The sequence below is a fragment of the Dipteris shenzhenensis genome, chromosome 15 (assembly GCF_047967505.1).
Source record: "Dipteris shenzhenensis isolate YYH24624 ecotype China chromosome 15, Dip_SZ_1.0, whole genome shotgun sequence".
Lineage (NCBI taxonomy): Eukaryota > Viridiplantae > Streptophyta > Polypodiopsida > Gleicheniales > Dipteridaceae > Dipteris > Dipteris shenzhenensis.
Window position 1 is genome coordinate 29407283 of NC_141610.1, and position 16626 is coordinate 29423908.

Consider the following 16626-nt stretch of genomic DNA (forward strand, 5'->3'; position numbering starts at 1 on the left):
GGCTAAGATATTAGGGAATTTTAAAATTGTATTGCTTGCAACTAACTAAGTTGTTCATAGCATCTTAGGTGCAAAGGTCAAGTACTTCAAATATTTCACCTACACACACATGTTTACTCAAGCACAAGCACTTGACACATTTAAAGCTTAAGGGGTTGACTACAACCCATAATCATTAGCATACTATCTCACCAACAAAAATATTTGCCTTGATCCATTAGTCCATACTCACACCTCCATGATTCCTTAAGGGATAATGTACTTAGCTTTGAGATAGTAAGTTCGCAATCTTCAAGGTTTTGGAATCCATTAGTTTTTCAGATTTTAGATCCAATCTTAATTTGGTTTGCTTAGGTTGAGAGGTTTAGCCAGTTGCCTAGGTGGATGAACCTAGTATAGCCAACTTCCATCAATCCGGTTCCAATTAGGCAACTTGAGAAGCCTACCCATGATGACTAGATGGCTAATAGGATGAGGCCCTTCTTGCAATCATGGAGGCCAAACTAGAATGCTTGGCTAGCTACTAAGTATATTGTAAGTAGCTAATAATAGGCCAATTGATCTAATGGCTTAGAATGTGCCACATGGCTTCGTAGGATTTTAGAGTTTCATAAAACGCTCTAGTGCTGGCCAAGTAACCAGAAGACATAAACTTGACAAGAAAGCCAAGGGTCAATGACAACCTTGCCCTAGCAAGAGGCCACTATGGAAAGTCCTTCAACCATGACTAGAACATCAAGTCTTGGACCATCTCTATCTTGTTGGAGCAGCCGTGAAAATCTTACATCCCAATTGGGAGGAGGGCATGTTTGTGAATGGTGGAGGGTTGTCTATGAGACCCAAAACGGATGATAATGCTATGAATAGGTCTGAATACGTTGCTGCGCCCAAACACCGTGGTCTTTGCAATTCTGAGAGGTTGCTTGTGCACTATTAGTTCTACCTTTTTGAAGCATTTGGGATACGTAATAAAGCTTGCAGGATACACCATGCCTTAATAATATAAAGAAAGGAAAACTTATGACACTATTACGGATTAGTTAGGGGACACGCCATTTTGGTACTTTAAAATGCAACAACGAATCATCATGTGAACGACTAGGAGATAGAAGAGAACAGCAATGAAGAGAAGCAATACAGGTGAATGAACGCTAGTGCCAATGTATTTACCTTTAAAAATTTCAGGTTGTGGTTAAGTGATGTAAAATGCCAGTTATCAATATTGTTGTCCTTCCTTCAGACCGATTTGTCTGCTTACAGGATATGTGGGGTATAAGGGCCTTGTGAACTATATACATGGTAATCGGGCTACGTGATGAATGAGCACCTAAACTTTGTCTACTTTTCTAGAATAGCACTGCTCCAATTTTGCACCTCCTACATAAAAGGGGCCGCCTCTTCTGCATCTTCATCAGACAGCTCACGTGCCATATCTTCCTTTGAAGCTTGCCGATGTAGCACTGTTTTAAGCATTTCCTTTGCACCAGTAATAATAGCGTCCCTAGCAGCAGAAATGTTCCATATTGAGCTCTTTTCTGACTTGGGTTGCATTATCAGACCGTCTTCTTTAGAAAACTGGCCTTGACCCGTTGCTTTGTGAGATGAGGTCTTTTGCTTGTTTGCCCGTCTTAAATGCAGCTTGTCAAGATACCTGTCCAACCTTTGTGGGTTACTCTCCTTTTTTAGGACTTCTGGGCTTAGAAGCTGAGCATGAACATTTACCTCAGTGGATTCCCGACTCTTATCTGAATGATGAAATTGGTCTTTTTCCTTTAATGATGTGGACCTCCATACTGCATCATGGCCTTTGTTTCCACTGTCGCACATATTTGAACAATGATCCGGTGTAGTAACAGAACTTTCAACATGAGTACCGAACTCAAAGGCAGGCAGTGGTGAAGTTACCAGATTTGGGCAGACTGGTTCTACGGCAGCAAAAACATCTGCTTCATAGTTTCCATCTGCAATGCGCTGCTTACGAAGAATATGGCGCACGGTTTGGTGGGCTTTCAGAAGCTTCTGCTTGCCTGTGCCAAAATGATGCTTTGCCTTTATTGTAGGAATTGGTGAAGGGAATGAAATAGATCTTATTGGAGACCCCGCACCAGGTTTACGGACACGTGATTGTGGAACAGGGGGTGTTGGGTGGGCAGAATAAAATTTGTCAAAACATTCCTTTGCTGTCTTTCCAGGGACCTGCATGATGCCAATTGCAATGAAGATGAGTTTTTGTCTTAAAGTCAACTGCAAGTTTAGAACATTATTATATAAAGCTACACCCACTCTATCAAAGACCCTTAAAAAAAGGAAACCTGACTAAACACAAATATTTATGGAACACTGATGGGCTTTGATCAACAAGGGTGCAGAGGAATCTAAACGTTAGCTATAATGATCACTCTGCCTACTCAACAAATCCAGCAAGAAAAAGACAGCCTTTTAAAGATTTGTATACACTCACCTTCTGTCAAAATTTGCAGACCATTGTTTCTTTCAAGGTGACGAGTTGCATTAACAGTTCATTGAAAAAGAACTAAAACAGAGAACTGCCCCTAATGACACAAGTGCATGACTCCTTTGGCACTTCTGAAAGCTTCTTTAGACTATGCACATTCCACAAACAGGCTACTTTAGTGGGCGCTAGGTTGTAATATAGATTTTTTCTTCTTTTTTAGTGTTTTTCCAACCACAACATTAATCTTCAAGCATCAGGTTTGTTAGCTTCTACGACCGCCCAAAGGCTGCCAGTGCTCCGAGTCAAATGAGTTACCTTGTATTGCAGCTGAAGGGCCTTTGTCCACAAGATCTGGCATAGCTTTCTCCAGGCTATTGGCTTAGCGGATGATGTGCACCACCTCTCAAGATGATCAGGAGTAGCTTCAAGGCTGCATTCTTCCAGGGTCCATGAACTATTTCCTCCATAGAGAGTAATCATCCTTTCTTTAAGCCCATGTACTGATATACTGATCCACCCTCTGAACTCAGAGAAGCCCAACCTGCACCTTCTCATCATGCGAAAGATGTCCCTATGGTGTAATCCAGCTGTCCCAAAAGGGGAGAAGCATCCACTGCATGCTCATGCTCTTATGGCTTCATGGTGCTCCCAATGATGGTCATCAAGCTTCTGGAGTCCACCACCATCTTTCTATCATCTTGTCATCATCATTTACTTGCTGCTGGCTTGCATCATTTCTAACAATGCTCCAAGCGGGGTCCTCTTTCTGCAACACTGCATGGGTATGCAGCTTGCTGCCCTTAAAGATGAGGGCTGAAGGTTGCTCTTTTATAGATGCTTACATGGCCGGGTTGTATGCATGGTTGTCTTGTGCTACCGGGCAGCCAGTAGGTATGGCTCACACGCTGCCTCTGCCTTACTATCCTATGTGTTTTTTGTTTTCAAGCATGAGGGAAAAACCCAAGCCCTATTCATTAAGAAACCCAGTAAAAATTCAGGGCTGAGGCCAAAAGTGCCACCTCAAACCTGTAATGAACTCTGAGAAGAAGGGACAGCCTCTCCACTCCCTCAAGAAGATAGTCATCCTGGCAGAGGCAGCCCTGCAAGACCCCTGCATACTCAACTAGATGACCATCAAAGGGTGTACAGTGTCTGTCCAAATACTAACCAAGGTGTGAGAAGGATGGACCTGGAACAATTAAGTGCGTCTGAGCATCTGGATCTCCAGATATGCGAGGCAGAAATGCTTGCTGTAATCTCCCAACATGTGTCCACCAAGACATGCGCAGGTCTATAGGAAGAGGTGGAAACAACATCTAGAGAGCATGGCTCAATCAAATAACATCAAACCGAACAATCCCAAGCGGAGCTATGCATCTCATAGAACAGCTGAGACCTAAAAAGAGAGAGCCAAGCCACTAAGTCCTAGGTGATGAAGAAAGGGGAGGGAGCAAATCTGTTCCAACGTGCCATAACCCCTTCCAGACGATCCTACCCTGTCTGCAATACCATAAACATTGCTGAATGGACTCCTCAGTAGAGAGGCAATGCAGGCAAGTAGTGGTCCTACAGCTGTCCTTGGCTGCACCTTGCTTGTAATTCACTCCTACCTAGCTCTGATCTAAGCTATACTCACCCCAACAGCATCCACAACTCGTGTGTGTGCCCTAACTAAGTATGTCTAGTCATGCCACTGCATCCATATTGTAGAGAATGCATGTGACACAAAAGCTAGGTCAGTGGCCTGTAAGTCTTTTACCAAGCAAGCAGAAGGCAACTGATCCATAATTCGATACAGATAGTACAGGAAATATACCTGTAAAATATTCCAATTGCTTTCTCCTGCCTATTACTCAATGGCTTATAGATACAATAGAATGCATAGAAATTTGAAAAGGGCATAGGAAAGAGACTATGCACATGGATGGGGGGTGGATTGAGCAAAGTCATCGCCAATTTTTTTTCAAAATTTTTTCCAAAAAAAAAAAAAACATTTCGTGTATTTCAGTTAGAAATGTTTCACAAATTTTAGAATCATTTCATCTAGAAACGGGTTTTATCTACCTAGATCTACCTACCTACCCGTCTATCTTTTTATCTACACACATACATACAAATTTATGTTATCTAGAAACTGGTTTTATCTACCTACCTAGCTATCTACCTCTCTATCTATCTACATACATACATACATACAAATTTATGCTATCTTGTATAGATTACGTACTAATTTTTCAAGCATTTCATCTAGAAACCGGTTTATGTACCTATACCTACCTATCTCTATTATTTATCTATCTATCTACATACATACATACTAATTTATGTTTTCTTGTGTTGTATATGTAATGTAAAGTATGACATACCTAATACTCTAATAGGCTATAACCGAGGGCCTGGCACCTTCATATCCTCTCTCTCTCTCTCTCTCTCTCTCTCTCTCTCTCTCTCACACACACACACACACACACACATACATCTTAATTACCAGAACTAAGGTAGTAGAAGTTAGAACCAAATTCTTAGATGGGTTACTACTCAAGAGTAAAATCAAGATTTGACTAAAGGAATGATAAACTTTCTCAAACAAGTGAGTGGCTGATAAGGATAAACTCTCCACGTGCATGGACATCAAACTGTTACCACTGTAAAGCAGGCAGTCCTGGTTGCCCAATGTGGTTACAGCTGCCGAGAAAAACGGAAGGGTGGCTGCTAAGACCCCCCCAAAATTGCAAGATCACCTCGCAGGCTGCGTAGGGGCATTCCTTCACTTTTCAGAAAGTCCGGAGATGGGGAGAGAGTCAATTCTTATTGCATTGCCTTCCAATCTTGGAGCTGACCACCTTCGTTTGGCCACAATGTGGCTGCCGTTATAGGCTGTTCAGACCTCTTGATATTGAGGGCAATCGGTCCTCTCGTTGTAAAATTCGTATTCAGCCTTCCAGGTTATGATATAAGCAGTGTACAATGCGGGGGATATAAATTCTGCCGTTTCCCACTCAATGGAATAAATATTACTTGCAATCGTCACCGAACTCTTGCGATAGCACACAGACGCTTCGCATGTGTGTGTGTGTGTGTGTGTGTGTGAGCCACGTATTAGTGGATTGGGTGTGCGAACATGCGACAACACTGCAATTTGGATGAGTACCTTCTTTGATATTTCGACCCAGAAGTTTGGAGAAGGTCGCACAAGGAAGTAAGCATTCTGCAGAGCCCGTTCCTGGTCCATCGTCCATCCTTTCTCACGTCTCACGTCTTCAACTAGCCCGAAAACCTGGTGGTTGCAATTCGAGGCGCCCGTCTCGCTCAATTCAGGTCGACTTTCAGCGATCTCGTGACGGTCTCGCGGTCGCCAATTCCTCAGGTGGGGGGTTTGGTCTGCGACAGGGATCACATCCTGGTGACGAGCTCGGGCTGTGCTTTTCTGACGCGATTTGGGGGGAGAGGAATTGTCGAGAAGGGATTTTGAAGAACGCGTGCAGATGCGGGTGTTGGGTCTTGCTCGTTTGCGAGGTTTGTGGGCAGGAGCAGGGGCAGAGGCAGAACGAGTGAGTGCCATAGTGAAAAAGGCAGGCAAGGCAACAAATCTGCAAAGTGGGAGCTCTACTTAGAGCAAAGGCAAGCAAATGCAAGCTCGTGAAGAAGATGATGGCTATGGCGAGCAAATGCAAGCTCGTGAACAAGATGAAGGGTTTAAGCAAAAAAATGTAAAGATGATGGCTATATCGAGGCACCTCGGATTCCAATCTTCATTCTAACTTGGCTTTGCCATTTGAAAATACTGACCGTTCCAACTTCTCTAGTTTTACATAAGAAAATATCATTCATCTTGGTCCCAGAATAGAAAATCGGAAATTCTCTCTCTCTCTCAATCATATGAATTGACTCACACAATAGGACAAGCATGCCTTACCTCTATTGAGTTTGTTGGCATACAAGACTTGTCTCAAAAGACCATCTACATGAGTAATTGCTTGACTCAGAAAACTACCACGAGAAGGAAGACTCTCATACGACTCTCATGAGAGAGCTTGGACAAAGAGAGAGAGCTTGAAGCTTAGAATCCGTATGTAATCAATGTGTCAAACTACCTGTGAGAACCGCTTCACTCGATTGGTCATCCACACTAGAGTCACATGTGATTGCATGCACAACCCCCCTTCAAACCTTAGAGCCTCAGGCTGGGTGGTAACTAGAAGTGAGGGGTCCTGGGCGATACCTCAGGGTTACCATCTACCCTTGTGGCGTGCTGGCAGTATATCAGAGCTGTAGTGGCTAAGGCAGTTTGGTTAGTTCGGAACAGGATTTGCTTTGGTAATTTACCTCCTCAGGGATTCACAGATTCAGCAATGTTGGTTTGTTGCAAGTGTTCACTGCTAGATCTTTCGAGTATCTTGTTCAAAAGTGATTCACTGGTTGCTCAATCTTTGAAGGATATAGTGGGCTTCCTGCTGGTGTAAATAACATCCCTTAGACCTAGGGTGATGTGTCTGGGTGCTAAATTTAGCATGGGCCACGGGTCTTGACCCTTTTGAGTGGCCATTCATTTTTTTTTTTGTAAGGGGTTTCTGTTTGGGAGTTTCCCCTCCTGCTTATGCAATATAAGTTGGTTTTTTTATTTAAAAAACAAAACATTAGAGCCTCAATAAAAAACCCCATGAAGATTATTCCAACAGGCTCAGCTCAACCAATTTGGCATTTGTCCACAAGAAGACCCTTGCTACGTATTAGCATAGGCCACAAGCAGTTGCGCCCCTCATACCCCTACCCATGACATCAATTTCCCCATCCTCCCCTAGGATAGAGGGGTTGTCACTGACACCGTCTCTTCCATCTCTCCCTTCTTCTCCCACTACAGTTCTCTCTCCGATTATGACACCTACTTTGGAGGGGTCATACATTGTTCCACACTACTCGACCTTTCTCTCTCCTCTGCCTCTCAGTCAGGCCACACTCCCTTTTCCTACTGGGATCACCTCATTATCCCCATACCGCACCCATCTTACCCAGTCATCACCCAGCCTCCAGTCTCTTCCTCACACTTTCAGGCCATAGTCCTATCAGCTTTCATTAGAGCACGAACGAGGTGACTCATCAGAGGCTTGGGAGTATTTGCTGATAGAGGTCCAGAGCATCCGAGAGCGCGAGAGGGAGCTGTCACGCTTCGCACAAGAGCAAACACGCTTCACCCAAGAGTAGGCACAACTCATACAGGAGCGGTCTCAGGCTCTCCGAGTCTAAGATGATCTTATTCAGGGGCTCAAATAGGAGATCTCACAGCTCGGACAGGACATCACTGATGTCTGTATAGTCCCAGGGAGCACCCCAGTTGTGGAGGCACAGATTGTGAGCATGCAATCTGCCATTAAGGAGATGTCTAGATGGGTCGATGTAGCCAAACGGGAACCTACAAGGGTAACCATTTCGGCTACCCTCCTGGAGCACCAGCAGAGAGCCAGCAAGGCTCTCAACATCAGAGTACGTGGGATTCCCTGCACTGAGGCTACCCCGATGGCAGATGTGCATGCCTTCATGACCACTACCCTAGGGGCAACTAAGCATAGGTTTGAGAGAGCATGGCGGGTTGGGAGGGACCCCAACCGAGAGCAGCACCTTATCATCCGTTTCCATGATGCCCAGGCACAACTTTCGGCTTTACGTCGTAAGTCAACCTTACGAGACCATCCAACGGTCTCCATGGACGAGGACCTCACTCCACTACAGGTTGAGGAGAGGCGTTTCCTATTGCAGCAGCGAGATCAGGCTTGCAAAGAGGGGAAGTGGGCAATAGTACGAGATGGACGACTCCTTATAGGCCCCCGTCGGGCACCCACCTCTCTCGCATAAGGAGGCAGGGTCTATGAGACCCAAACATCCGAGACCCTATCCTATACCATGTGGAACTGTAATGGTACCTTATGGTGAGAACTAGGAAACTTCTCGGAATCCTATATAGGTCATGACATAGTCTTTTACACAGAGACACATCAAAGTCCAGAGCGCCCACTACTAGCAGTCAGCAAGTATTCATGGGAGTCTGCCTACAGAGATGAGACGAGGGATACAAGAGGGGTTCGAGGATCAGGAGGAGTCGCAGTCCTTTACAGATCCACACTTTTGGGGACCATCTCAGTGGAGCAGAGAGATCCACACTCTAGGTTTCTTTGGATTCGGATCCGACACATGGATAGCCGGGATTTGTTTATTGCAATTTGCTACTTCCCCCCCGAGACCTCTCACTTTGCCAGAGATATTCAAGGAGAGGATGAGACATCCCCATTTGCTGCTCTTTATCAGTCCATCATTGACTTCTCTAGCCGCGGGGAAGTCCTCCTAATTGGGGACTTCAACGCGAGAACATGCGCTTGTCAGGCACCACTCCTCGACTTCAGGGATGATTCCACTCTACTGCTAGACATTGACCTTGAGGAGGCAGGTATGCTACGAGTTCTGGTTGATAGACGAGGACCCCGCTCACATCCTCCTATGGGTAGGCCCTATTAGACCTCGACAGGATGCATGATCTCATTATCTATAATGGTCTTGACAGATGGCCCGCATCAGCAGGTGGCTTCACTTGCTTTCCACATGGGGGAGGCTTCAGTGTTGTGGACTACATCATGGGATCCCCTGCCTTCGCATCTCGCATCACTGACTTTACCGAAGCACTTCTCCCTCCAGGGGCTGATCATACCTATCTTTTCTTTAGTATTTCTACCCCCCGTCGCACAACACTTTCTACCCCATTGAGCTCTTACTCCACTTACCATGATATACGCTTTGATCCTGATCACTCACCTACTTACTCTGGCCGTCTATACATACTTCTCGCATACATTGACTTGATACCCTTACTAGAGGACCATGCTGCCCTAGTCACTACACGAGGCTGCTCTACCCGCCTTTCCCCACACGACTCACTCCACTCACCCACCACCTCCTAGGACTGTACCCTGTAATAGCTGGTACAATGATGAGTGTAAGGCTTTATGTCGTCAGCTCAGATTCAAAACAAAAAACAGCCTTCCGAGTGAACCAGAGATGCTATGCGAGTACCGCCATCTGGTACATAGGAAGAAACTTGACTTTGTGCGTCAAAACGAGGAGGAGCTATTGAACATTCTATTCAGTAACAACTCTAAGGACTTTTGGTGGAGATTTCTAAAGGAATGGTCCCCCCACCACTCACTAACACTCAGGTGTGGTCTAATTATGCATGCATGCTCTATGATATCCCAAATCAGCCAACCTCTAACCTATCACATATGCCACGCTCCACATCCTGCACCCTCTTCACTAGGGGGGGGATAAAGGATGCCATAATGAAACTTCATAATGGCCGAGTGAAGGATCATGAGGGACTATGCACTGAGTTCATTGCATATGGGATTAACCTCCTAGCACCCTAGCCAAGCTATTTAATGAAGCCGTTTGCTTGGGGTTTCCATGCACCTGGACCATCAACACTATCTCACCCATCCACAAGGTAGGGGATCCCATGAACCCAGAGAACTACAGGACCATTATGATTGGACATGTCATGTCCAAGATTTATGCATTAGTACTTGATTCTGAGGTCAGCAGATTTGCGGAGTGTCGAGGACTCAGAGCAGGGGGACATGCCGGTTTCAAGCAAGATCATGGGACCATGGACCACATTCTCGCACTTAGATATATCATTGAGGAGGCAAGGGCATGGAAGCAGAGGGTTTAATGTGGCTTTGTGGACTTTCGCAAGGCATTTGACACCGTTCCGAGAGCCTGCCTCATACGACGCCTACAAGATCTGGGTTACGACCAAGAGATCATTTGGGTTGTCATGGCACTTTATGAGCGAGTTTCAGGCAGAGTCCAGACAGCATCTGGATGGACAGATGAGATCATGAGCACTATCAGGGTCAAACAAGGGTGCCCATTAGCACCTACCTTGTTTGGCCTCTACATCGACAAGCTCAAGACAGTGATGCAGGCATAGGGTGGGATAGGCTACTCTCTCGCGAGCATGCTGATCTGGATATTACTTTATGCAGATGACGTGGCTTTCTTGTCTTCCTCAGCAGGGGGGCTCTAGAGACACCTTGACGCACTACAATCCTTTTGTGAGTCTCATGATTTGAAGGTCAACTTGGGTAAAACCAAGGTTATGATCTTCAATACATCTCGAGTCGTCATGTACGATGAGCATTTCACATTTGATGGGTCCCTTGTTGAGGTAATTTCATCATACACTTATCTAGGGGTTGTCTTTTCTGGACCCATCTTCACCATGAGACCCGCGATGCAGGCACACCTGAGCAGAGGATATGCTTCATTGGCTAGACTAGAGAGACAGTGCTTCCGCTCTCACTTTCAGGATCCACAGACCAAAGGGTTGCTTTTTGACTCTTTGGTCTGCCCAACAGGGATGTATGGCAACCCATGCTAGGGGCTAGATTTGTTGGATACAGAGTGGGCCAGGGTGGAGCGGCTATAGGTTCTCATGTTATCTCACGGATGATCCGTGGTAAGCCATCCGTCCCTCACCAGATTATTCGGGCAGAGTTTGGGTCACCCCCATTATAGCTAGATGGTGCATTTCAGGTCATTACATATCTGTACCGAGTCAGGGAGTATGGGGATTATCTTGGGGTCATCTTTTCCATCTTCACCATGAGACCCGCGATGATGCAGGCACACTGAAGCAGAGGATATGCTTCATTGGATAGACGAGAGACAGTGCTTCCGCTCTCACTTTCAAGATCCACAAACCAAAGGGTTGCTTTTTGACTCCTTAGTCTGCCCAACAAGGATGTATGGCAACCCATGCTGGGGGCCAGATTTGTCGGATATAGAGTGGGCCAAGGTGGAGCGGCTACAGGTTCTCATGTTATCTCACGGATGATCGGTGGTAAGCCATCCGTCCCTCACAGATCATTTGGGCAGAGTTTGGGTCACCCCCATTACAGCTAGATGCTGCATTTTAGGTCATTACATATCTGTACCGAGTTAGGGAGTATGGGGATTACACATCCAGGCATAGCAGGATACCATGGCTAGCACTATCCTCTTTTATGGCACTTGCAGCAGGGGGAGATCAGAGGTGTTGGTATGCACACATAGAGAGATGGTTTGTAGGACTAGGGCTCCACATGGACAGACTACCTCCTTTCTAGTATAGCATGGATGCTCCTGTCTCTTCCCTCCTATCACACGAGGGAGTAGCTGAGGGGTCGCGAGGGTGTGGATGAGGGATGGCAGGGAGTTGAGGGGTGGCAGGTGGTTGGAGTGGAGGAAGCGGAGTAGAAGAGGCAGAGGCGGTGCAGCAAAGGGAGCTACAGCAGTCGGCAGGGAGCTACAGTAGGTGGGGGGAGCAGCAGCAGGTGGGGAGGAGGCGAAGCTAGAGGGTTAGAGCAGGAGGGAAGGAGGCAGAGCTGCAGAAGTGGAGCAGGAGGGGCAGCAGAGGCAAACTAGGAGGGGAGGAGGCGGCGTAGCAAAGGGAGTTGCAACAGGCGGGGGGAGCAGTAGCAGGCAGGGAGGAGGCGAGGTAGGAGGGGCGGCGCAACAGAGGAAAGGGAGCTGCAGGAGTGGAGCTATAGCGGGGCAACGAGCAGGAGAGGAGAGGAGGGGATGGGGCTGCAGGAGGCAACGAGCAGGAGCGGAGAGGAGGGGAGGGGGCAAAGCTGTAGGAGGCAATGAGCAGGAGCTGAGAGGAGCTGAGAGAGAGCAAGCAAGAGGGGTTGGGGGGGGTCAGGCGGCGAGGGAGGATACAAAGCGAGGGAGCAGGAAGGCAGGGCAAGGAGGTGTGAGGCAGAGTGTGATAGCAGTGAAGCAGGGTGGGGAGGGAGGGACAAAGCAGGGGAGTGGGGAAGGAGGGCGGAGAGGGAGGGGGTAGAGCAGAAAGTCGAAAAGAAGGGTGGGGAGGGAGAGAGAGAGAGAGAGAGAGAGAGAGAGAGAGAGAGAGAGAGAGAGAGAGAGAGAGAGAGAGAGAGAGAGAGAGAGAGAGAGAAGACCCTTGCTACCTATCAGCATAGGCTACAAGCAGTTGTGCCCCTCGTAGATTGCGGTGTGTGTTTGTGTGTGTGTGTGTGTGTGTGTGTGTGAGAGAGAGAGAGAGAGAGAGAGAGAGAGGTTACATGTATCTACAACAAAAAGCGATATTACATAGGAAGAATATTCATTAATCAACAAAACAACAAGGAGTTTAACCAGATTGTGTTTTTTGCACGTACAACAATATATCACTAAGTTAGTTTAGGTCAAATAGCAGCTCGGTGGTTGAAATTGTGACTATCTTGAACCAACCCGATTTTTTCTTTACTACTAGCTTGATTAGTTTAATTATTAACTTGATTAAACTGAAATTATTTTGTTTTACTAGTAGCTTGATTATATATGACTGTCCTAAACCAGCCAGGTGTTTGAAATTGTTTTGTAAGAACATATAGGAAATTAGAATGTTAGAATTTCTAGTTATAATGCCTTCAATGACATCACTCATGACCATCGAGTTCACAGACTCAGATTTTCAAGATTCATATTGTAGACTCAAGACCATGTCATTCAAAAAATCCACATTGCAGTCCCATCCTTCAAATGGACTGGTGTCTATTCCACGTGGGTAGCTCTAAAAGACCATCTAATGTGTAGGCTCAGATTTTGAAGATCAACATTCAGATTAGGGACCATCTAATTTGCAAGCTCAAATTTTCAATATCCACATTATAGCTTGAAATGTCTTGAAACGGACTAATGTCATTCTTGGGTAGATCTAAGATTGTGGACAATCAAAGTTCATTTGGACAATTGTAGCCACTGTGTAAACTAGCCCTACATGAGAGTGGGCATGACCACCTAAATTCTCTGTCTTAGATTAGCTTGCATCAGCTTATTATAACAATGACTGTGCACTCAAGACTGCAGGCTCGGATTAGCATTGTTCAAGAAATATACACTAGTCAGCCAAACATTGATGTGTAAGACTGCCTACACTAGGCTAGGCTACTAGCAAGGTGGGTGCTAGCTGGAATATTTAATTGGGACTCTACATGTGCCACTGCTCCTCCCCCCTCATCTTGATAAGGTTTCATTTAAGGGAGTGGTGCCAGTATCACAATTTTTTGATCGTAGTAAAATCTAGAGGTGGATTGTGTGATCATAATAGCTATAGGCACCTAGAGTTGCATGAACTAACGTAAGAAACGAAGGGGAAAAGAGTGGGAGGGCAGCAAGTCCTCCAAACTAGCCATATAAAGGTCTTAAGGGGAGAGAAACAATTTGTTGCACCCAAGAAAATCCCTCTCCTACCCCCTTACATGCTCCTAAGTCACTTCCACCCATGTGATGAATATTCTGCTACAACCCCAACAACCCTTTTGCTTAATGTTGTCCAAGTCCATTGTTTGCCTTGGATCTCAATCTTGTAACACTCCACTAGCCATAGCCATGACAAGGGGAGTTGCAGGATGGGGAGCCAAGGGAATAGTCTTAATGAGTTGTCCAAGGCTGGATAGAATTGGTACTGTGTTCGGAGGACTGCCATGTAGAGGTGGAGAACCACATCCTAGCGGAGCACACAAGGTGCACCCATCTTCTGGTTATCATGCAGACCCATCATCGGCTACCATTCCAAAAGGGAATGGTTGATCCAAGGCACTAGGCAACCTTTCCATTTTCCTCTTCACCCAGAGGGTGAGGGAAATGTCAAAGATATTGGGCATCTTTCATACCATCATGGTTCCACTTTTGAGATAATTGATCAAGGTTTTTCCACTTTTGAGTAGATTTCATGAAGATGTTGGAATGCTTAAGTGAAGGCTTTTCCATTTTCGTCACCTTCAAGGGACACTTTGACCGAACAACTTTGGACTAAGTGTCCCAAAAGGTAAGGGAAGTGGGATACTTACATTCTGCTGTCAGTTGAGGAAGTGCAAGAAAGTGCTAACAAGGGCAAAAAGCACTAGGTCCTGCCACCATGGTGGTGTTGAGTTGACTACTATTAAAAGTGCCAAAAGAAGTGCCACAAATACATAACAAGTGCTAACACGTTCCTCTTTGGCTGTAATCTCTTTTGTTCAACTTTTGTTCCAGATGTAATCTCTTTTGTCTCTATAATACTATTATGATTCACAAAAAATATTGTTATACTGTTACTTTGGGGTAGTGAAAGTGGTTTGAAAGAAGCATAAACTGCCCTCATTTATGGTATACTATGAAAATTGTTGTTACTATTGTTACTTCGGTATTGAAAATGGTTCTAAAGAAGCACAAATGGGATACTTTTTCCGTCATTTAGGATTTACTGCAATTGGTGTAGACGTTGCACATCAATTATTGTATAAGAAAATACATTTTTCTTGGTTTAAAATTAACGGCAAGCAGCACTAAAATACCTCCAACAACAAGCATGTTGTTTGCAAGGAAATACACTTGTGAAACTATTGTTACTATAGTGAAAATGGTCCTAAAGCAGCTCTAAAGAAGCACAAATGGCATACTTTTGCTCGTTTAGGATTTACTACAACTAGTGTGATCGTTGCACAAGGACTAAAATAGGACTAAATAGCTCCAAAAAAGGACCTACATTTTCCTTGGTTTAGAAATAAAATAGCTCCAAGAACCACCATGGTGATGTGGAATACATCTAGAAAAATCCAATTAAGTATTAAAAAAAGTAATTATTGATATGGCCCTTAAGGGGTCCCCTTTAGGGGCAAGGGCCACATCAACATGCCATATTTGTCAATATGGCCCTTGCACCTAAAGGGGACCCCACAAGGTCTATATAGACTTGAAAGAGATCCTTCAAGGGCAAGGAAGTACATTTTCCTTGGTTTAGACTTAACTATAAGCAGCACTAAAATAAAATAACTCTAAGAACTAGCGCAGTGGTCACTCCAAGCCAATGTCACCACGTTGTCAGTGCAATGGTCCAGGTGGTTGCACAAGGAGATACTTAATCCTAACTAAAAATAACTGTATCATAACTCCAAGAACCAGTGCGGTGGTCAATCAAAGACAAAATTTTGCTCCATGAGGCTCTCAGCAACAATTGCTGAGTTGTTATTTTTAATAAACTATCTTTGGATGTAGATGTAATCTCTTTTGTTCAATTTTTTCTTGATGAGGCTCTGAAAAATTGCTGAGTTGTTATTAATTGTCTTTCGATGTAATCTCTTTGTTCAACTTTTGCTCTTAGCAATGGTTGAGTTGTTATACTCAGCGGGTGTAATATCTTTTGAAACTTTGATATAAAGGAAATACATTTTCTTCACAACCCGCTTTAAAATAAAACAACGTGATGGTTGCACAAGGAAATACATTTTCCTTGGTTTAGGATTAATTGAAAGCAACATTGAAATAGTTCCAAGAACCAATGCAATGGTTGCAAGGAAATACATTTTCCTTAGTTTAGGATTAATTGCAACCTGTGAAAAATAGAACCAATGTGTTGGTTGCCCAAAGACATATTTTTTTCTTTGTTCAGGACGATTAACTTTTAACCGCTTGTTTTAAACTATCAATTGCTCTCTCATTACACTATAACAAATTGCTGTTCCAAGCACCGGATTGGTTTTAACCTGCCTGATGGCATGCTAAGAAGAAAGGGGACTCCTCGATGCAAAACATATGAACAGTTGTGGGACTCCAACACGGGTCTCACATGACCCAACCAATTAAAGTAAATACATTTTCTTTGGTTTAATTAGGAGTAGCTACAACCACCTCCAAGAACCAACACGGTGGTCATGCCAAGCCAACGTTAGTATGGTGGTCATGAATCTAGATCAATGCGTAAAAGCTACATGTAGATGGTAGCTATGAGTAGATGACAGGTGGTGAGCTATGGGTAGATGATAGGGCAAACTGTTGATAGTATGATGCACAAAGATGCAGCATAGAGGCTGTGTGAAGGAGGGTAGAACTACCCATGTAGTGACATGTGTTGAGCTATGCAGTGTTTAGAACATCAAGTTTTTGATAGATTGCATCTCATTTTTATGCCAATAAGGCAATCATCACATCGGGAATTTTTTTAGCGAGAGCGCGAGTCTGCCCGAAATTCAAAATATTTCCGACCAGCGCATCGCATCATGGCCCCAAAACCACCCCCTAAAATAATTTTGTAATCGACTATATCTGATTGTTCATTGACTTGGATTAGTTGGGGAATGGTGGAGGTACTCATTGCT

General features: G+C 44.8%; 1 protein-coding gene across 1 annotated transcript; it reads right to left on the reverse strand.

Moving 5' to 3' along the window:
- Window positions 1-1194: 1194 nt before the first annotated feature.
- Window positions 1195-6130, reverse strand: LOC147893649 (Homeodomain-like superfamily protein). The gene is made up of 2 exons (XM_087386473.1): window positions 5607-6130; window positions 1195-2196 (listed from the first exon to the last, which is right to left on the reverse strand). The coding sequence occupies exons 1-2, from the start codon at window positions 6015-6017 to the stop codon at window positions 1378-1380; spliced, it is 1230 nt and encodes a 409-aa protein (XP_087242599.1). The 5' UTR covers window positions 6018-6130; the 3' UTR covers window positions 1195-1377.
- Between the last annotated feature and the right edge of the window lie 10496 nt (window positions 6131-16626).

Coding starts and splice junctions, on each gene's coding strand:
- LOC147893649 (XM_087386473.1), bottom strand. CDS start 6,017: ATGGCACTCACTCGTTCTGCCTCTGCCCCTGCTCCTGCCCACAAACCT. Junction 2,197..5,606: donor GGGTCGAAATATCAAAGAAG/GTACTCATCCAA, acceptor GGCATCATGCAG/GTCCCTGGAAAGACAGCAAA.